The sequence below is a fragment of the Ranitomeya imitator genome, chromosome 2 (genome assembly GCF_032444005.1).
Source record: "Ranitomeya imitator isolate aRanImi1 chromosome 2, aRanImi1.pri, whole genome shotgun sequence".
NCBI classification, from domain to species: domain Eukaryota; kingdom Metazoa; phylum Chordata; class Amphibia; order Anura; family Dendrobatidae; genus Ranitomeya; species Ranitomeya imitator.
This window is the reverse complement of record NC_091283.1, coordinates 763,851,697-763,875,063: the sequence shown is the minus strand read 5'-3', so window position 1 is coordinate 763,875,063 and position 23,367 is coordinate 763,851,697. Positions and strand designations below refer to the sequence as shown.

At 41.0% G+C, this 23,367-nt stretch overlaps 1 protein-coding gene across 1 annotated transcript in view; it reads left to right on the top strand.

The window, feature by feature from the left end:
• The window catches only part of STOX1 (storkhead box 1), an 84,303-nt gene extending 61,814 nt beyond the window's left edge, over window positions 1-22,489 (top strand). Inside the window, exons 2-4 of the mRNA XM_069753404.1 lie at window positions 9,507-9,659; window positions 15,987-18,300; window positions 21,754-22,489. Of these exons, the coding sequence (XP_069609505.1) occupies window positions 9,507-9,659; window positions 15,987-18,300; window positions 21,754-21,910 (2,624 nt within the window). The 3' untranslated portion in view covers window positions 21,911-22,489. The remainder of the gene's footprint in view (window positions 1-9,506; window positions 9,660-15,986; window positions 18,301-21,753) is intronic.
• Window positions 22,490-23,367: the final 878 nt, after the last annotated feature.

The following is a 23,367-nucleotide window of genomic DNA, read 5'->3' as shown; positions in this document are numbered from 1 at the left end:
GCAAAAAAGAACTTTTGTGGCAGGTAAAAGTGATCTATAGGTCATTAGGTTGCTAAATATACATATACTGGGGTAAAAGGTTACCAGATCTTAGCCCTATGTGACACAGTCAAATTGATGTATTGTCCTGTTGCAGTTTGTAAAAACATCAGTAAAAAGTTGACACTGTCAGGATGAAGGATGGCAGAAGAGAAACATGTCCTGGTAATCCCACCAACCAGGGGGTCTGGTCACTGGTTGATTGCAACCATTCATGGTGAGCAGGTATGTCTTGATGAGCCCACATTCTCCCATGTAGAAAATAAAGAAGTCGTTGTTTGCATGTATCCGTATCAAGTGTGGACGTCTTTCCTTCTGAAAGCAAAAAAAAAAAGTTCCAAGTTCCTTGTAGAAACAGAGGCACTAGATGCCGCAGTCAGTCCGGAAGGAAAAGGCATAATTTGGGCTACAGCTGTTTTCTCATTTGCAGAAATGTAAAGCATGTGGCAACTTGGTCCAGGGACATGCAAGTAACGTTGTTATGATTACTGTTAGGAGGCATCAAGGAGAATGTGAATGAATGGAAGCATTGCTGGTTATTTTCTTTTGAAGGAGAGGAAGATCTCCAGATGACGAGCTTCAGCATGTTAGTTGGCCTCGGCTGGTAAACACAAGATACTTGAATACAACTGGTTCATGTGTTGGACGTTCGGCATCTCACAGACTGCAGTTTTGTTTTGCAATTAAGCCCATGTTTCCGAGGACATATTCACAACTTCAAAATGGGCCCTCTCACTTCACAAGCCACATAGAGACCCCCCTGACCACAACCTTACAGCTTGTTTAATAAACAGGATCCAAATGGCCGCCCCTAGGTCAATGATCCATGTTCATGTGTAAGGCTCTGTTCATATCTCATTTTTAATGTTCATACATGTTTGGTGTGCATACCAGAAAGAACCTCTGAACATGTCAATAGGTGCCAATGTACTCTGCACATGTTGAGTGTCTCACGTTGAGTCTCTTCGGCATAAGCTGGGTGGATTTGGGTAGTTGAGCAGTGTAAAACTTCAAGGTATAGGCTGTTCCATAGTTAGCAGACACCGTATGATAGCCACTAATTTTAATAATGGTGAAGTCACGTTGGGAAAATGCATCAGGGCATATGTCTGATGTATACCTAGTAGACGTCTGATGGAGCTAGACGACTAGATCTGAACGGAGCTTGAACCGTACAATGGCAAACAGATGGTAAAATATTGCCTCCATGCAACTATTTGAAGCATTTGTCTAAAGATTACAATTAGAGGTAATCTCCAAGAAAAAGCAGACCAAGGACGGATATTAGGGATTCATATTAATTCCATTTATTGTTGTTGGAAAAAATGTTGCTTTAGAAAAAACTGGTAAAAAATGTTTAACCCTTAGTTATGATGGTTTTACAACGGCACACTGTGGATGAAAAACAGACAGCCCCAAACTTAATAGGCAGCAAAAAAAAATATGGAAACACAAAAAGTTATTGTGAACAGTTAAGCAAGTTGAAGATGAAATGATCTCTAAAAAAAATTATACATTTATTTTCTTTGTATATTAAGCAAAGCAAAATTATATATATATTTTTGTCTTTTACATTTTAAAAATTACATAAAGCAAAATGCTTGTTTGTTGGTTGAAATGATTTTTAACTCCTTTCTGACCTCGGACGGGATAGTACGTCCAAGATCAGAACCCCCGCTTTGATGCGGGTTCTGGTGGTGAGCCCGCATCAAAGCCGGGACATGTCAGCTGTTTTGTACAGCTGACATGTGCCCGCAATGGGAGCGGGTGGGATCGCGATCCACCCACTGCTATTAACTAGTTAAATGCCGCTGTCAAACGCTGACAGCGGCATTTAACTAGCGCATCCGGCCATCGGGCTGGAAATGCACGCATCGCTGACCCTGATTGGGGGTCAGCGATGCATCGGCATGACAACCAGAGGTCTATTGAAGACCTCTATGGTTTTTCATGCCGAATTGTTGTGAGCGCCACCCTGTGGTTGGCGTTCATAGCAATGCAGCAATTCTACTACATAGGAGCGATCTGAGCATCGCTTCTATGTAGCAGAGCCGATCAGGCTATTGAAGCATGGCAAAAGTAGAAAAAAAAAAGTTTTAAAAATATGAAAAAAATAAAAATAAATAAAAGTTTAAATCATCCCCCTTTTGCCCCATTCAAAATAAATCAATAAAAAAATAAGATATACACATATTTGATATTTCTGCGTTCACAATCGCCCGATCTATCAATTAAAAAAAGGATTAACCTGATCGCTAAGCGGTGTAGCAAGAAAAAAATTTAAAATGCCAGAATTCCTTTTTTTTGGTCACCGCGACATTGAATTAAAATGGAATAACGGGCGATCAAAAGAACGTATCTGCACCAAAATGAAAAATGGAGACGTTATGGGTATTGGAAAATTGCACATTTTTTTAAGCAAAGTTTGGAATTTTTTTCACCACTTAGATAAAAAATAACTAGACACTTTTTGTGTCTATTAACCCGTAATGACCTGGAGAATCATAGTGGCAGGTCAGTTTTAGTATTTAGTGAACCTAGCAAAAAAGCCAAACAAAAAACAAGTGAGGGATTGCACTTTTTTTGCAATTTCACCGCACTTGGAACTTTTTTCCCATCTTCTAGTACATGACATGCTAAAACCAACTATGTTTTTCAAAAGTACAACTTGTCCCGCAAAAAAATAAGCCCTCACATGGCCATATTGACGGAAAAATAAAAAAGTTATGGCTCTGGGAAGGAGGGGAGTGAAAACGCAAAACAGAAAAAAGCTGGGGTCATGAAGGGGTTAAGCAGGCTTAAAAATCATCGTTCTAGGCAGCACATGTTTTGTATAAACAGGCATTGCTGAGAACAATGGCTGTCTATACACAGAGCATAGGAAATGTAGCCTGCCCTATTATAACTAGCTATTAAATGACCACTGTTCGGCGGACATTTAACACCGCAAGTCGTAAACCTACCCTTATTCTGTAACAAATGTTGCTTAAGGGCTCATTCAGATGTCCAATTTTTTTTTTGCGTATGATTGCTGTCCGTGATTTTCACAGATAACACTCGACCTGTGATGGTCTACGGGTCATTCACATGTCTGTGATTTTTCACAGACCGAGTGGTATGCAGAAAATCTTGGGGTCCGATTTTGATCTGAGGGTTGGATCCATATCGGAAATGCAAATTAATGGGTAGATGAACAAAATCGGACTGTACTCTGAGAATATTAGATTGCGATCCAATTTTCATGGACTGACAGAAGTGAGAAGGGTGATATTTCTTTTTTTTATTTATCAACACACGAGAATATCGGATGACACTTGGACCACACTCTGATCAAACTCTGATAAGAATAATCAATTCATTTTTCTCATATGTGGAAAAAATTGGACATCTGAATGCACCAAAAAGGGAAAATATCCCCATAGAATGACTTAATGTTTAAATCTAGTTTATGTCTTAAATTTATTTTTTTTCTATTTTTCATAATGTTTTTTCAATCTGTGGTAAAAATAAAAGTTTAGCAATTTTCGCTGGGCCACTCGAGTTTTTATTGACTAACTTCCTGTAGTTTCAGGAAACAACACATGTACATTAGTCACAATGAACAGACGGATTGATACATCTAATGAGCGAGTGCGAAAGTCATTGTGAAGGGAGGTGGATCTGTGTGATTAGCTGTGTATAAATGCGTTACCTGTCATTATAATCCTGCCTCTCATAAGGAAACTGATGGACAGGAAGTATGAGTCTAAAACCCCAGTAGCGAGTGTGAAAATTGCAAGATTACGGCTTTTTTTGTTAAATAATGATAGAAAAAGAGAAGAAAAAAGCTAAAAATTATGAAAAAATACATGCAAACAGGTGGTCAGCCATCTATTGTGTATGGGGTGTCCTGATTCTACCTTGATGGCAGAAGAAGGGAGCGGGTTGAGGCTATGTGCACACGTTGCGGATTTTGCTGCAGATCCGCAGCGGATTGGCCGCTGTGGATTCGCAGCAGTTTTCCTTGAGTTTACAGTACCATGTAAACCTATGGAAAACAAAATCCGTAAACGTAGTGTTGTTTGTTCCGCAGCATGTCAATTCTTTGTGCGGATTCCGCAGCGGTTTACACCTGCTCCATAATAGGAATCCGCAGGTGTAAGGGTATGTGCACATGTTCAGGATTTTTCGCGTTTTTTCGCTATAAAACCGCATAAAAAACTCATACATATGCATCCTATCATTTAGAATGCATTCCGCAATTTTTGTGCACATGATGTGTTTTTTCCGCGAAAAAACGCATCGCGGTAAAAAAAAGCAGCATGTTCATTAATTTTGTGGATTTTTTGCGTTTTTCCCGCTATCTAATGCATTGGGAAAGCTCCGGAAAAAAACTCGAAAAAAAAAACGCATGCAGATTTCTGGCAGAAATGTCCGTTTTTTTTGTCAGGAAATTACTGCAAGAAATCCTGAACGTGTGCACATACCCTTAAACAGCAGGTGGTATCCGCACAAAAAAACGTGAAAAACCACCGCAGTGCGGATTTCCTGTGGATTTACAAAAATCAGTACAGAAAAATCCGCACACCTTTCCGTAACATGTGCACATACACTTAGGATTCTGTATGTTGAATTTTTTCATGTCCATATTTTTTCCCCATATTTTGTGAAAAACCATCAACCACGGAGGTATCTGACAGCAGCTTAAAGGGACTCTGTCACCTGAATTTGGAGGGAACAATCTTCAGCCATGGAGGCGGGGTTTTTGGGTTTTTGATTCACCCTTTCCTTACCCGCTGGCTGCAATATTGGATTGAAGTTCATTCTCTGTCCTCCACAGTACACGCCTGCGCAAGGCAAGATTACCTTGCACAGGCGTGTACTACAGAGGACAGAGAATGAACTTCAATCCAATATTGCAGCCAGCGGGTAAGGAAAGGGTGAATCAAACACCCGAAAACTCCGCCTCCATGGCTGAAGATTGTTCCCTCCAAATTCAGGTGACAGTCCCTTTAATCTCCTTTGGCTGTTCAGCTATTGAAACCATGTATAGCGCCTTAGAATAATTATCAGGGGTTTGTGAATTTCCCTTGAAGGAACAATCTAAATGATTAATAATAAAAGCATCAAATGCAATCACATAATGGATGGAACTGTGGCAGGTTCCTGCAACCATTTTATTACATTTAACAAAATGTCAGATCCCACAGAGCGTGATATATGATTATGCATTCCTATCAATTAGATGAGAAAAGACAACACCACCTTATGTCTGCACTGTCACTTTAAATAAGTGATCGTCTTACAAATTCCTGTGTGCACTGAGATCACTTATGGAAAAGATCAGGGTCAGGTCAGGTTAAGCCGTTGTGTTGTCATCAGGGAGAGCCGTGACACAATGCTCCTTCCTCCGCCTGACAGACAATCCTCCATTTCACTATGACACTATATTGGATTACATTTATTTATCGGAGACTCAGTACAGATGCTACCTCGCATTCTTGTGTATTCATCACTATCAGGTTTAATCTGATACGTCTGCTGAAAACAAATCCAAATATGAACCCAGCCTAAAAAGACGAGCCACGTAGCATTGTGAGATCGCAAAAATGGAGTCCTATAATATCCTGTAGAAAGGCAAGGGTCTCGGAAACTTAAAGATTGCAAACACCTCTGCTCTGGCCAGACATTTTAGTAAAGCCCACCCCATACCCCTTACATGGCTGTTGGCCGGCAGCTATTTTGGACACGTCTCTCATCCACAGAAGTGCTCTCTCTTCCGAGTGCTCCTGTGCTAATGAGAGATCCTCTGCCAGAACTCTCTCATGGTGTCTTCTCAGGGAGAGCAAAAATACCGTCAGTCCAAAATCAGACATCCTTAACTCCCCCTACAATCTTCTGGCCGGGACCCCCATCAACCTGGTTAGCCTTATGAGTCGATATAAGCAGGTTTTAGTCAACATTGTCCTAACGTGTGTGAGGGGCTTAGGGGTGCATTTAAAATAGTTGATTATCTGGGATAAGTGCTCCTTGGAATAGTCATTCCCCAATAATTTTCCAGATTTAAAGAGACTGCTAGTAATAGTTCTTTGCGAATGGGAGGTGGCTGCTGATTGGCTTTTATTTTAGTGGATTGGCAGTCATTTGTTAGGCTGTAACAATACAGCCTTAAAGGGGTTGTTCAGTCTTAAACTAGAAGACTGCAGTCAGTCTTTGCTTGCGCTATGAGAATTCTCCAGTGTCGGCAGTGGGAGGTGATTTGCATACTTCCGGCCACATTCCGACTAGACTTGTTCATCCTCACTCAATACACTTGCATTGAACAAGGCAGGATACAGTCTAGTCAGCATGTGACCTTGTATGCGAATTGCGTGCTTTCAGTCACGCCCCCTCTGCACCATGCGACCAATTTGAGGATCCACAAGTCTGCAGCCTCATAAGAGTGACTGCAGACTTGTAGTTTAAGACCGGACAACCCTTTTAAGTTCCCAAACACCTTAGATAGCAGTTAGCTGATTACCCCATACACATCTATGGTGAAAATGTTCATATGTTCTCTAGGCAGGTAAGTGGAAGCATTGACTCGCATTAGGATTCTAGACGATCTGCCAAAATGTAATATGTATAGGTGCTTTTAGTTTATTTTATTGAATCACAGCTATTGGAGGTAAAAAAAAAAGTCACAAATGGCCTTCGCCCCTCTGCCGCATATGATTAAATTAGAATCAACTACACACAGTAAGTGGGGACCCTCTTTAGAATCACACCAAGGATTTAGACATTTTCTCCCTGGGAATTCTCTGTTGTTTGCTGTGCCTGGTGCTGCTGCTCATTCCTATTGAAGTGAATGGGACTGATGTCCTCCCTCGGGCACAGCCCCAGTAAGATGTATGGAGTTATGCCTGGTACAAAAATAAGTTGCTGCAACCCCCTTAATCAGCTGATTAGATCAAGTGTCTTTAATTCACCCCCCACAGACCTGATATTGCTTACCTAACCATATGATAGTTTTTCAGTATTAGGCTATGTTCACACGTTGAGTATTTACAGCAGTTTTTCTGCAGGAAAAAGCTGCTCAAAATACATGCGTTTTTGATGCGTTTTTACTTGTGTTTTACGGCACAGTTGTAAAAATGCTGAAAGAATTGACATGCTGCCGAATTGTAAAAACACTTGTTTGAGTTCTGCAGCAAAAAATTAAGCAGCGTTTCCATGAAATTTCAGAAATTTCTAAAACGCTTTTTTTTTTTTCCGGCGGAAAACAAGTGGGGAAAAAAAAGCGATGTCTCTCTTCTCCATAATGCAGTCTGATTTCCATCCATTGACAATCTTAAATACAAAATTCATCTTTAATGGAATTTTATACTGAAATCGTTTTTGGATTTCCTGCCCATTAACTTTTACTTCGATGCCTAAGGGCAATTGATTCTTTTTTTTTTTTTGGTTTCCATAAATAAAAGCATATGGCGGGCTGGGTCCTAGTTCTACACGACCTTTCCTGTCCATACCCAACGAGATCACAAGCCTTCTGATGGGAAGTGACGGATTGTATATAGTGAAGTGCGCTGCAGCCGAGGAGGCTTGTTATGACTGACGGGATAGCCTTTCACCTACGATAAGTGGCCCTTTCAGGACATTCTGGTCTCACTCAGGTAAGTATTAGGTTTCTGAGCTGACAGAGCTCACACAGGAGGGACGGATCTGAAGTTTGTCTTTCTTTACTCCGTACAAAGGCATTTCCCTGATTTATACACCTGAAAGTGGTAACGTAGCAACTACCTGGGATAAAAGGCTCCTGGAAAGCTCTCTATAAACAGGCTTTGTTGTAGTTGACAATGGCAAGCTGTAAAACAAAGGTCAGGCGTAATGTACCAGTCTCCACGAAGATGTGGCTCTGTCACGATCAGAGCATTAGACGTTGCAGACCTGTTTTGCATTACCACTTGAGTAACTTTCATTTTTAGGCTGCACCTAGTTTGTTCTTTAAAATAATTTAAAAAAATAGTGAAATGTCTCCTAAATAGAAGTACCCCCTCCAGTTGATACTGCTCCACGGATTCTGAAATATTGAATATTTGCATCATTATCACCGCGGAGGAGGGAGGTAAATCTTTGGAACAGAAGAAAAAGAAAAACTGTTCCAGAATCAGTGGAGCCACGCTAATTGGTGGAGGGACTCGGTTTAAATAATAATAATAAAAAAAAATCTGTGAAAAGGTCTTTCTTGAAGATTTCTCCCTCCTTGGTGCTAGATTCACAGCTACACTGCTCAGTGCAGCAGTCTATTAGCTGCCATCTTTTGCTTCTGAACATTGGCTACATAGAGATGACAGAAAGCAATATAGGGGACACAAAGGATCATTTTGTAAATAAGTCAAGTCACTGGAGAAATGCCTCAAAAATATCACATATGAACCAACAAAGAAAAAGGCACAAATCTATCTCTATCTATCTATCTATCTATCTATCTATCTATCTATCTATCTATCTATCTATCTATCTATCTATCTATCTATCTATCTATCTATCTATCTACCTATCCTTAGACTCAGATTTTAATTTAATAAAATGCATTATTTTTTGGGACACTTAAGAATGCTGTACAGTACTATATTTTAACAACATGTATTTCATTCAATAAAATTATTTTTTTACATAGTTGGTTTTGCTGTTTTTTGTCTGTTGGTTCATAGAGACAAGAGAGCAGGAGTTTCTCTTGGCTGTGTGCAGTGTATGGGAGACATTTTAGCAGCTAGTCACCACTCACTAGCTTAGGGTGAACTGAAAACTAAAGATAGAGCCTGAAAAGGGGAAACCTGGTGGGAAATGCAGAAAACTAGTCATCTAATGGACAGAGAATGTTAGTCCTCATTTGTGCTCACGGGACAGCTTATTCTAAAAAGTCACCTTAAATGACAAGGGCGCATTGACGGGAGATGAAGGTAAATAATTTGCATTGTTAGGTGGTGCTGTGTGTTGTGACTGCACCAGCTGATCAGAAAGTATTTTGTGCCCAATCTTTTCTGTAATATGAAGTCTCAGATTAAGGCTATGTTCGCATGCTGCGGATCCGCAGCAGTTTCCCATGCATTTACAGTACAATTTAAACCTATGGGAAACGCAGCGGTTTACATTCCGCAGCATGTCAATTCTTTGTGCGGAATCCGCAGCGGTTTTACACCTGCTCCATAATAAAAAAAAAAAAAACGCAGGTGTAAAACTGCAGTGGAATCCGCACAAAACCCGTGGTAATTCCGCAGGAAAATCCGCAGGTAAAACGCAGTGCCTTTTACCTGCGGTTTTCACAAATCCGCTGCGGAAAAATCCGCAGACCTCAAGAATACGTGTGCACATACCCTAAGCGTAACTTGTTCCCCCTGGTCTGTAGGATCAGCTTAGGAATGTATGATGACTGTATGATACGATCTCCTGGAGGTGCGGTGTTTTTACGTTATTATTTCACACTCTCTTTTTCTGTTTTCTCGCAGGTGACGTGTCTCCCATGCAGATGAACCCTGTGGCTCAGTCTCAGTTCATTCCCTTGGCAGAAGTATTGTGCTGTGCTATATCTGATATGAATGCAGCCCAGATCCTAGTGACACAGGAATCCCTCATGGAGCAGCTGATAAAACATTATCCAGGTGCCGAGCATTTGTCGCCTGTATTTAGAATATGTGTAATCTATATCCGTGGCAATGTACTTGTGGCAGAGAAGTGGTGTCTATGCCGCATACATTTGTGGTGTAAAGTCTCCTGCATACACACAATAATTATTCTGAGGATTCATTATGGCAATAGGCCAGTATTACGGTAATTTGGAAAAACTCAATTTTATTTTTCAAATCACATAATGCTCATCAGAGCTTTGGAAAAATGCATGTACTGGTCTCCTAAGACTGTTATGCAGATTTCAGTCCCATAGTTGAGTTAAATTATTAATACAATGTATTATTCATGTTGTACAGATCTGTTACTCTATATCCTACAGCAACATTTCTTTCATGATATTCTGGTTGGTATCGGAAATGGCTGACCGTCTCTTGACTTATCCCTGAGGCTAGCTTACACTATGGTCTCAGCACTCCAAAAAACTGACTTGTGGGTTTTTTTTAGTTTTGATGTGCATTTTTTTAAATTAATGAGTTTATGTTTGCCTTCCATTTAAAACTGCACACCAGTGTTTGTTTGTTTTCAGTGCTGGAGTGGTGCAATTAATATTAAGTTCCCCAGACCTAGTACTATACTTACCAGCCACTGTCTTCAGCTCTTCCTCCCGCCACTCTGGCCCCGATGTCAGAGGTAATGGTCCCAAGCTCTCAGTGTAAGGCTTCTTTTCCACTTGCGAGGAAAACGGACGAGTGCAATCCGATAAAAAATCGGATTGCACTCGGACCAATGTTATTCAATAGGTGACATTCCATTTGCGATTTTTTTTTTTTTTCTCAGCCGAAATCGGACTGAGAAAAAAATTGCAGCATGCTGCGTATTGCTGCAATTCTCGGACGAGACTCGCCAATGCAAGTCAATGGGTGCGAGAAAAAAAGGCACCGCACTCGCACCATGCGAGTGCTGTCCGATTTTTACGCACCGGTGTCCTTTGAAAAGCCGGCAATTCAGCGCGGTGTACAGTAAAATCACACTGACAGGTTAGATTAGAGTAGATATATACACATAGAATAGGTATATATATGTCAGGGAGACACCTATATATTTATATTTAATGCAGCGCTAGATAACTTAAAAGCCGGTAATTCAATTGCCAGCTTTTGCTATCTCCTTCACAAACCCGACATATGAGACATGGTTTACATACAGTAAACCATCTCATATCCCCTTTTTTTTTTGCATATTCCACACTACTGTTAGTAGTATGTATGTGCAAAATTTGGGCGCTCTAGCTATTATATTTAAGGGTTAAATCGCGGAAAAAATTAGCGTGGGCTCCCGCGCAATTTTCTCCGCCAGAATGGTAAAGCCAGTGACTGAGGGCAGATATTAATAGCCTGGAGAGGGTCCATGGTTATTGGCCCCCCCGGCTAAAAACATCTGCCCCCAACCACCCCAGAAAAGGCACATCTGGAAGATGCGCCTATTCTGGCACTTGGCCACTCTCTTCCCATTCCCGTGTAGCGATGGGATATGGGGGTAATGAAGGGTTAATGTCACCTTGCTATTGTAAGGTGACATTAAGCCAGATTAATAATGGAGAGGCGTCAATTATGACACCTATCCATTATTAATCCAATTGTATGAAATGGTTAAAACACACACACACACACACACACACACACACACACACACACACACACACACACACACACACACACACACACACATATTATTACAAAGTATTTTAATGAAATAAAGACACAGGTTGTTGTAGTATTTTATTAGACTCTTAATCCACCTGAAGACCCTCGCTCTGTAAAAAAGGTAAAATAAAAAAACAACAATATCCCATACCTTCCGATCTGTCACGTCCCACGATGTAAATCCATCTGAAGGGGTTAACTAATTTTACACCCAGGAGCTCTGCTAATGCAGCTGTGCTCATGGCTGTAAAACCCCGGGGAATGAATGGAATGTAGGCCAATGACCTGTAGTTATTTTCAGTCACGGTGATGCGCCCTCTGCTGGATGTCCTCATATGAACTCGAGCGTGGGAAAATATTCTGAAAAGTTCCCAGGCTGGAGTTCATATGAGGACATCCAGCAGAGGGCGCATCACCGCGACTGAAAATAACTACAGGTCATTGACCTACATTCCATTCATTCCCCGGGGTTTTACAGCCATGAGCACAGCTGCATTAGCAGAGCTCCTGGGTGTAAAATTAGTTAACCCCTTCAGATGGATTTACATCGTGGGACGTGACAGATCATCGGAAGGTATGGGATATTGTTGTTTTTTTATTTTACCTCTTTTACAGAGCGATGGTCTTCAGGTGGATTAAGAGTCTAATAAAATATTACAACAACCTGTGTATTTATTTCATTAAAATACTTTGTAATAATGTGTGTGTTTTTTTTAACCACTTCATACAATTGGATTAATAATGGATAGGTGTCATAATTGACGCCTCTCCATTATTAATCTGGCTTAATGTCACCTTACAGTAGCAAGGTGACATTAATCTAACCTGTTAGTGTGATTTTACTGTACACTGCGCTGAATTACCGGCTTTTCAAAGGACAGCGGTGCGTTAAAATCGGACAGCAATACGGATGTCATACGGATGCTGCGATAAAAAAATCGCATGACACTCGCGTGACAATCGCATACGTTACATCTGTTTTTTTCGGTCCGTAAATCGGACCGTTTTTTTTTCTCACAAGTGGAAAAGAGGCCTAAGTCTGTGAGCCTCATACAGGCCTCGTTTTGGCCTTCATAGACTTACACTGAGTTCTGACTTCTGGATCGTCCAGCAAACAATGGAGAGATCCAGCAGGTCACAACTTGTAGAATATGACCAGAGAGGCACTGATAAAAAATGTTACTGGATGCAGAGAACTTAGATTAATGGCACAACTCCAGCCCTGCAACAAAATAATAATTAATACAAAACACAAATCTCTGGAGTGGCGATTTAATGTTTCCCTATTGGCTTCCAGCTAACACTAGGCCATAGTTTTGTTTTTTTTGTGTTTGTTTGTAACAAGTAAATTCTGCTCTCCGCCACCAAACAAAAATTAAAGTGCTCCTAAAATTGCTTTATAACAACAAAAACCCCATACTGTATGATGAGTCCTTAGAGGGGCTTTCCAGTAGTATTCCAAAATTGTTGTAAGGTAGGAAATATAATAAAATTAAAAAGATCCCCTGAATCTTGTGCCACTCTTTTCTGGTCCCTACTGGTATTGGAATTGATGATGTGCCTTCCATCGCTTTTCTGGGCACAGCAGCCGATCACTGGCCTCAGTGGGCACGTACACCAAGCCAATAGTTAGCTGTAACAGTTAGGGGGGAGTGATAGATGGGGTATCATTACTTCTGGAGTGGCCGTGTAATCGCGGGCTAAGTGATTATTTCTTTATTTTATAACATTTCCTACATTAGGGCAAATTTTGTATAATTTCGGAAAACTCCGTTAAACAGAGCGTACATAGTTCATTGTGACTGGGCATTGCTTATGTTGGGAATACCTTTGAAAAACTCAAAATCGGCAGAGTATGTGCTGTAGAGACACAAGAACAAGTAGAATTGCCGGAAGTTTTTCTCATGATCGTTCTTCAGGAGCGCACTGCTCCCTTGCCTACTTGCTTCCTGATTGCTATGGGATGGTACACTCCTGAAGTCAGACAGGTCAGGTTGGAGCCAGAACGAAGAAAACCACGACAAAAAGATCCCAAATATAATTTAAATAATCAATGTAAATTTATTTAAGTGATCAGGTAAAGATGGCAAGAGGGAAGGACAGGGAAGGGGGTACAGCCACTAACACATGTCAAAAAGTAAGGATGCTCACTGGACAAAAAATGTACATAGGCAAACAGGAATCCATATAGTATGGTCTAATAACATTATATATAAGTATTGCACATTTCCCATGAAGCCTAAACGGCATAAGTCTGGCAATAAGATATAGGTCATAAATGAGAAGGGCAAAGTAGAAGCAGCTTCGAGTAGCTGATATAATTACCCGTATATGCCAGGAATAAGTCCAGAAGCGTCCACCCCGACGCAGGTTGGAGGCATAGTTGTACCTCTGGCCCCAGTTGTGTACTCGTATGCTGCAAGTAAAGGCAGCTTTGCCTCTGCAGTATCTGAGGAACGGAGGAGAACTGAAGCTAGTGCATCTAGCAATCTGGCCAGCATCCTTCTAAAGCAAAGGAAACTTGGGTAATGAGCAGTAAACTATAGAATTAAAAACACCTGTGTTCTTGAGAGCAAAGAGGATTTTTACGAAAAGGTAAATTGCAAAGTTGATTATTTTTACAAGGACTTGGCTGTTTTACCCATTTCAAGGGGACCTGTCAGCAGATTTTGCTGCTTTAAGAACCGGCCACTGCCTTTCAGGGCTTATGTTCAGCATTCTATAAGCCCCCGGTCCGACCTGCAAGTGAACAAAAATAAGTTATACAGGGTGGGCTGTTTATATGGATACACCTAAATAAAATGGGAATGGTTGGTGATATCAACTTCCTGTTTGTGGCACATTACTATATGGAAGGGGGGAAACTTTTCAAGATGGGTTGTGACCATGGCGGCCATTTTGAAGTCGAATTTTGAATCCAACTTTATTTTTTTCAATGGGAAGAGCGTCATGTGACACATCAAACTTATTGAGAATTTTACAAGAAAAACAATGGTCCGCCTGGTTTTAACGTAACGTTATTCTTTCATGAATTATTTACAAGTTTATGACCACTTATAAAATGTGTTCAAAGTGCTGCCCATTGTATTGGATTGTCAATGCAACCCTGTTCTCCCACTCTTGACACACTGATGGCAACACCGCAGAAGAAAAGCTAGCACAGGCTACCAGTATCCGTTCTTTCAGGTGCTGCACATCTCATATCTTCACAGCATAGAAAATTGCCTTTAGCTGACCCCCAAAGATAAAATTCTAAGGGGGTCAGATCGGGAGACCTTAGTGGCCATTTAACTGGCCCACGATGACCATCATGATGTGTTGCTTTCTTTATGCACTGAAGATGGCAGGTTCCCTGAGTTTTTCCAGCAAGATAGTGCACCACCACATTATGGGTGTCGGGTCCGAGCATTCCTACATGAAGAGTTTCCTGTAAAGTGGATTGGTCGTCGTGGGCCAGTTCAATGGCCACCAAGATCTCCCGATCTGACCCCCTTAAGACTTTTATTTTTGGAGTCATCTGAAGGCAATTGTCTATGCTGTGAAGATACGAGATGTGCAGCACCTGAAACAACGGATACTGGAAGCCTGTGCTAGTATTTCTTCTGCAGTGTTGCGATCAGTGTGTCAAGAGTGGGAAAAGAGGGCTGCATTGGCAATCCAACACAATGGGCAGCACTTTGAACACATTTTATAAGTGGTCATAAAATTGTAAATAACTAATGAAAGAATAAAGTTACGTTAAAAACAAGCGCACCATTGTTTTTCTTGTGAAATTCTCAATAGGTTTGATGTGTCACATGACCCTTTTCCCATTGGGAAAAATAAAGTTGGATTCAAAATGGCCACCATGGTCACCACCCATCTTGAAAAATTTCCCCCCTCCCATATACTAATGTGCCACAAACAGGAAGTTGATATCACCAACCATTCCCATTTTATTTAGGTATATCCATATAAATGGTCCACCCTGTATTATACTCACCTGGGGGGGCGGTCCGGTCCGATGGGTGTTGCAAGTCCGGGTCCAGCGCTTACCATCTTCTTGCGATGCTGCCCTCCTGTTGCTTCATGGCTCCCAGGCATTGGCGCTCCTGTGCAGGCGTACTTCTCTACCCTGTTGAGGGCAGAGTAAAGTACTGCAGTGCGCAGGCGCTTGGTCTCTCTGACCTTTCCCGGCTCCTGCGCACTGCAGTACTTTACTCTGCCCTCAACAGGTCAGATAGGTATGCCTGCGCAGGACTGCGATGCCGGGGAGTGATGAAGAAGTAGGAGGGTGGCATCGCAAGAAGATGGGAGGCATCGGACCTGCGACACCCATCGGACTGGACCACCCCTCCCCGGGTGAACATAATATAACTTATTTTTCTTCCCTTGCAGGTCGGACTGTTGGCTTATCTACAGCATTATAGAATGCCTGTAGATAAGCTCTGAAAGGCAGTGGCCGCATCTTATTGACAGCAAAATCTGCTGACAGGTTCCCTTTAACAAAAAGAGAATAACTCATCAGTACATGCTTTGCTTTGTCTAGGAAAAGGGGGCAACAATGGTTAACTTTTGATATATAAATGATTCCTGGGTTTCAGCTTCTAAATTGTGGTCGTGATAATGTTTCATTATATAAGGCATTAATATAACTGATAATATCTGTTTTTATAGGTATAGCTACTCCATCCCAGGAGATCCTGTATGCTACCCTTGGTACACTTATAAAAGAACGGAAAATATACCACACAGGAGAAGGCTACTTCATTGTGACTCCTCAGACTTACTATATCACTAGAAAAACCATGCCTCACAGTAAGTGTGGGGCAGCAGAAGATATTTCAGTCTCACCACCAGCCATCACTTATCTCGTCAGCATGGAGAGTTGTGCTGATCTAACCAAAGCTAATGTACCCTCGGTATCTCACTGCAGGTCCTGCAGCTGCTTCTCCGAGAGTTCTACCCATAATATACTGGGGCAACAGTCAATCAACGAGAGTAATGGAAAGGAACACAAGTCAGTAAAAGATTCAAAACCTTCTGTTCAGAATCAGGCAACATCCACATCACGGGACCATCATACGTGTATTAAAGCTAAGCCACAACATTTGCTAAAAGAAAAAGAAAAGTGCAGTAAGAAATTTGGAATCAGTCTCTTCTGGCGCAATGTTGCCAAGAAAGAAAAATCCAAAAAAGAGTTAGTGAGCTTTGCAGCACAATTTCCACCCGAAGAATGGCCAGTCCGGGATGAAGATAATATAGATAACATCCCTCGTGACCTTGAACATGAGATCATTAAACGCATTAACCCTGTTCTAACTGTGGACAACTTGATGAAACATACAATGATGATGCAAAAAGCTGAGGAACATAAAAAGTATAATAGTAAAGGAACCTCAACGGAGATAATAAAAATTAAAAATGCTCATAATCTTAAAGGAAGTGGCAGAAAGAAAAACAATAGAATATCAAAATACCACAAAAAAGTGCTAGCCAGCAAAGAAAAAAATAGGAAAGACATGGGTGGCCCAAAGTTGACCACACAAGTAGAAGTAGGTGCGGTAAGGAAGTCACAGCATCAGTCCACCGTGATGGATGATATAAGGGTTCCAGATGTATTCACTGCCAGTAATGAAGATAGTAACCAGCCTGACATTATGTACAAAAAGCAAATCTGTAATCCATTTGAGGGCATGTCCTACAGAGATAACGTTAATGGTGCAAGCAAATCTATGAAAGAGGTTAAGAAATGCAGATCCGGGAAGGAAAGAAAAAATATACCACGGCCAAAGTCATTAGACTGTTCAGGCTTAAATGTTGAAGCTGGAACCAGACATCTAAAAGCTGAAAGGCCTGAAGATGAATATTGTGAGAACTTGTTCCCTGATCAGATAGTGTCAATCAATGAAAAGGATGATCTCAGAGAATATCCTCCAAGTTATCCACAATGTAGTACCCTGAGGATCGATGATAAGTTTAAGCACATTAAAGAACATAGCTTGGCACTAGGTTTACCCGGTGAAGACGGATGTCCTCTTTTTAGTGACAATCAAACAAAGGTATTGGTGAAAACCGAAAGGACTTGGGAACATGAAGCCGGGAATCTTTATACTACAGTGTCATATTGTAACAAGATGACCTCTATTAATGAATCTTTACAACATGCACAAGCAAGTCACTGTAGGAGTGTAAGTTCTTCAAAAAGTTTCAGTAGGTCGAACATCGGCGCATTAGAGAAAAATGAGTCAGAATCACATTGTACTTATTCCGCAAGTGAAATGAACAGTAAAGATTCACCGAAATACACAGCATTTTCCAGTTCTCACAACGGAGAGCCTGTCGAAGAAGATCAGATGTTTTACAAGAAGGAGGACGATGATGCCTCAAGTTCCTTCTACTTTGAAGGTGACACCGATGAACATATTGCTCTGTGTCAGAACCTTGAGACAAGCAGGCAAAAAAACAATTTGGATATACACAATTTGTATAATTCACATGAGAAAAGCCATGCCTCACTAGAAGCATCTCCAAGTCACTGGGACCCAAACAGGCCTACAATACATCAATTTTCTTCAGCTAACCATCAGCAAGAAGAGTATACATCTTCTGCTTTCTCTTCTGAGAGTTCTCAAAGTTATACTAGGCCTGCTCATGTGAAGGGAAGCTCTTGTCAGCCATTGCCTCAGTATGTTCTCCATCATCAGGAGGTGGATGTCAATACTGCAGAATGTGTCCAACCTGAGCTTTGTGAAGGGAGTATATTTGATTACTGCAATTCAAGTGACTGTAACTCTATGGCAGAAACTGTCCAAACATCCATTAAAGGAAGTGATGAAAAACATATGAAGAACTCAGGACAACAATCAGGAGAAGGAAGGATGTGTTATGAGCACACCTTAACGCTATTCAATACAAAAGCGAATCCATTGGAAGCTAGCCAAAATGAAAACCATAGTACCACCGGAGACAGTGGAATCGAATCTCCACGGTAAGAAAAGAGCTTGTTTCGCTTCCATAAAATGAGGTTGTTGTTTAGTATTATATAGTAGTATTTTTAGGCTGACTCACACAGTGTGGTGGCCACATGCGCTACCTGTGGCCACCTGTGAGTGCACGAGTTTGCGGTAAGGAGGAAGTGTTGGCTGCACACTTGTGCCCATTCACCGCCACAGTTGGGTCTGGCTCTGCTACCGCAGGCAAGTATTGTTTGTGTTAGCCACTTTACGGCCACATTTACACAAGTTCTTACCAACAGTATGGCGTCAGATGTACACGTGGGCAAATGCACATCTTCTTCATACATCTTTATCCATTCTAACCCAACAAACCATCAGCTCTTGCTTAAAAAGCCACATTTTAGTTTTTTTTATTTAACCCCTTACCAATCTATGATGTACATTTTTATCAAGGGTTGATGAAGCGTGCTAAGCAGCAGATCTTTCTTTATACCAGGTAGATGCCAGCTGTGTTACATAGGTGGCATCTTCCTGTATCCTGCAGTTTGCAATTAAAATGCCGCTGTCAATTTTTAACGTCAGCATTTAAATGATGTTATGACCGAGAGGCTCCCATCGGCCACCAAAACTGCCATACTAGTCTTTCTGTGATGCTCAGCCAGAGACTGAGCCCAATAGAAGAAATGCAATTTCTCTGTATACTGTGATATTGTAGTATAAAGTATAAGTCATTGAACGACCGCAGAATTCAAGTCCCCTTTTAGTTAAAGGAAGTAAAAAAATAACTAAAAAAAACTGTTAAACATACGGAAAGAAAAAATTAAATCGTCCGTTTTACTTCCATTAAAAATAAATACATAAAAAAAACATATTTGGTGTCTATGAAAGTCCAATCTATCAAAAAGAAAAAAAAAATCCAGATCTTCTGCTTTTTAGTCGCTGTATTTCCCAAGAGATACAATAAGGCTGTGTGCTCACAATGCATTTTTTTATGTGTTTCTGCTGCGTTTTTTGCCGCAGCGGAAACGCTTAAAATCACATTCCTATGCAATCCTATGAGATTCCGCGGTTGCTGTGCCCATGCTGCGGATTTTCCCGCTGCGGAATCGCATAGCGGTAAAATCTGCAGCATGTTCATTATTTCTGCCGCCATAGTATTGCATTGAAACGCTCATTTTACACATGTGGCTATGCCCACCGTGCGTAAAGTGAGCGCTTAATGTCCGGATGGTACCCGGGGTGGAGGAGAGGAGACTCTCCTCCAGGGCCTGGGTACCATATTCCTGTAAAAAAAAAAAAAAAAAAAAAAAGATATACTTACCTTCTGATGGCCCCCGGAGTCCTCCCGGCTTCCGTTCCCAGGGATGCATTGTGCGAATCACCTGAGATGACGTCGTGCTCATGCGCCCGTGACGTCACAAAGGTCCTTCGCGCAAAGCATCCCTGGGAACGGAACGTACCGGGAGCGCCGCTGAGGAGATCGGGAGCAGTCAGAAGGTGAGAATAACCATATTTTTTTTCTTCTTATTTTTAACATTCTATCTTTTACTATTGATGCTGCATAGGCAGCATCAAAAGTAAAAACTTGGTCACACTTGTCAAGCCATAATATAAAGAATTAAAGGCTAAAAGCCTCAGCCAGCTCACCAACAGCCAGGTGCATGGAACTCTGTCTTGACTTGGACTTGCAGTAATAGAGAATGAAGAAAAAAATGATGTTCCAGCTCCTTAAAATTAACAACTCTTTATTGATCCATATAAAACTTCTTAGTTATCATAAAATCCTTGCACACACGCTTTTTTTTTTATTTTTACAAAGATCAGAAATTTTTTTTTTTCACCACTAAAATAACTAAACTACAAGTTTCATATTGCCATAATTTTGCTGATCTAAAGAATCATATTGCCAGGTCATTTTTATCAAAGAATGAAAACTGTCAACACAAAACCCAAACAAAGACTTTTCTGCACATTTTATGTTAAAATGGTGTCACTCAGAATGAAAAATTCCAGCGTCAGCAAGGAATTGAGAGTTGACATATATTGAAAACTGATCAATGAGCATTAATGCTGCTAATATATAGAAATATTTTTACTTTTTGCGGGTGCTTTTTATTTTTTAATAGCCATGTATGAGTGAGCAACAAATGGAAAATAAATATTGCCTTTCCCAAATTTAATTTGATTACCATTTTACTTCTCCTGAGTGGAGCCCATTCATACACGGTTGATTAGGCAGGGAGACCGTGTTATTTTTAAAGCAGTTTTATTTTATTTTTTTTTCAGCTAGTTTGGTATCCAAGATGGAAATTTTAATGGTTCATTCACACACATTTTTTCCATCGGTTTATAAATGCTTGTAAAAGTGACACGTTTCAGGCATTTTTCATGGCACATTTTGTAACATGCTTTTTTAATGCATTGCGGTAAAAAATGCAACGTGTTCATTAATTTTGCAGATTTTTTGTGCATTTCCCACTATATTACTGCATTGGGAACCTCCAGAAAAAAAACGCAAAAAATTGGGAGAAAAACGCAAAAAAAAAACGCGTGTGGAGTTTTTGCAGAAAATGTCCGGTTTTGTTCAGGAAATTTCTGCAAGGATTCCTGACATGTGCACATAGCCTAATAGAAACCTATGCACCACTTCTGTATTTATCACCCACTCCTGGTTTTGGCTTACAAATACTGATGTAAAATACCGACCAAATACTGATAGTGTGACGGCAGCCTTAGACGCTTCTGACTCGTTAAGATTAGCACGCCTCGAGTCTTAATGAATCAGGAGCGCCAAAAATGTTACTCCATTCACAGACTGGTGTAAAAAGTCTGGTATAAGGAGCGCCACAGTTCATCATGAATTTGAGGAGCTGTGGGGTCATGCCCCTGTCCACCCCAGATCCATCCATTTTGGCAGAGCTGGAGGAAATTGGTGTGGTGTAAAAACGCAACAGGTCGCAGAATGTGTTTGCAAAGGTTTGCGACTTTTCAAAGTGATTTATGCCGGAACACTTTAGTAAGTCTGGGCCGTAGTGTGTAACCTAAAGGAAATATATTTTTCTTGCTTATTGAATATTTGTTGACTACATCCACTCTTTAAACCCTGTAGGAGCATTTAATGGATATCCGTAGGACACCACATGCCATCATAAAGGGTTTCTGTCTTTCACGTGAGCATTCATGAATTATTATGTCTCAAAGATTAGTGTTCACAACCCGATGTAATCTAGTTGGTTAGGAGGTGACTCTTGTGGGTGGAAGGCAGGCGCGGACATAGCCGTGGTGCCACCTGTAAAGCCGCACAGGGACCCAAGAGATAAGGGGGCCACGACCAACTGTAAAGTAGGTGGGATTGTGCATTATCAGAGCTATTGGATGGTCAGGGGTCCTGTTCTGTCTGTGTCCGCTCTTGGTGGCAGGGGTGTGAAGTCTTTGTTCTTGAAGAAATATCTTCTTACTTTTGTGTTATTTTTCTTTTCTCGCAGAACTCGGATAAGTCTGGCATCTAGTAATTCTGTGCTTTTTGAGAAACTGAAGAAAAGGACATTTTTGCAGAACCTTGAAGTCAATGTTGGGAACAAGAACGAAGGACTGCTTGCATCAAGCTCCCTAATGCAATTGACCCCTGCTATGAATGTGTAGATTGTAATCCGAGGAAGAAACTTTACTGTAGCAAAATACCAAACTATTCAGGAATCTACAGGTCTCCTTCCTCATAGTGACTCAAATATGTAAAAAAAAAAATTATTACATCCAAAGAGAAGCATCAGTGTGTGATTTTCATAAAAAACAAGACTTAAGTGCCTCAGATACAAAGTAGCGTTTCAGTTCATGACTCCCATTGAAACTATTCGTTATACTGTCTCGTGTATTGCAAAGAAATGTCCATGTTTTCCATCGCAGGACGGATCCCATTGACTTTTGTAAGTCCTCAAGTTCCATTAAGTGCTTACAGTTTTGCAAAAAATGGAGCCTCTGTAGATGTGTGGAAAACCTGAAGCCTAAGAGACCCAGCCGGTAACCTTTGCTTTAAGGGAATATATTGTATTTCCAGAATGAAAAAACATGGACTTCTGGAAGAATCTGACACATCTTGCTCTTCCTTGTACTTCAACAAAGCACAAATCTTTCACCCTGTGACTGCATTAATACTACCATTCCGCAGCTACGCTTTGGAATCCATATTGGTGCCACAAGACTGCTTTCCTTCACTATAAGGCCGGGATCACACATGTGAGAAATACGGCCGAGTCTCGCATGTTAATACCCGACATTGCCGCCGTCACTCAGGAGCGGAGTGTGCGGCTGCATGTATTGCTGTGCGGCCGCACGCTCCGCTCCTGAGTGACGGTGGTAATGCTGGGTATTAACATGCGAGACTCGGCCGTATTTCTCACACGTGTGATCCCGGCCTTAGGCTGTGTTCCTACGATGAATTTTTCTGAGTTTTTCATGCTACGTATTTTCACTGAATCAATAACTCTACGTGTTAGTTACAGCAAAGTGGATGAGATTTATGGACGTTTCATGCCCACTGTGCAAGCTGTCCTGTGGTGCAAGTTTGAAATCCGCAACATGTCGGTTTCTCTTGGGGGTACGCCAAGTTTTATATGCTGATTTACCCCCCAGATGCCGAAAATCTGTAGATGGAAATAAGGCATATCCACTTAGAGTGTGACTAAAAACGCACATGACTAATAATTTTGTCAAAGCGAGATATCAGGAAGTATCACAAACAAGGCAGCTTTCTTTAACTCACAACATACCAAAAAGAAATAAAAACCTCAGTATCAAAAATGTGACAAAAACAAATGTAAAAAAAAAACAGCCAATTTACCTAATAGGTGCAGAAAATCTGCAGCATCATGCGAACGTACCCTTAGGGTATGTGCACACGTTGCAGATTTGCCTGTGGCATTTTCTGTGCGGATTCTGCATCTCTTGGCAGAAAACACAGGTCAAAATCTGCGCTTTTTTTGTATGCAGATTGTGAGTGCAGAAATGCTGCAGATCCGCACAAATAATTGACATACTGCTTCTTTTAATCCGCTGCATTTTCCGTGCAGAATTTTTCGCACCATTAGCACATTTTTTTTTGC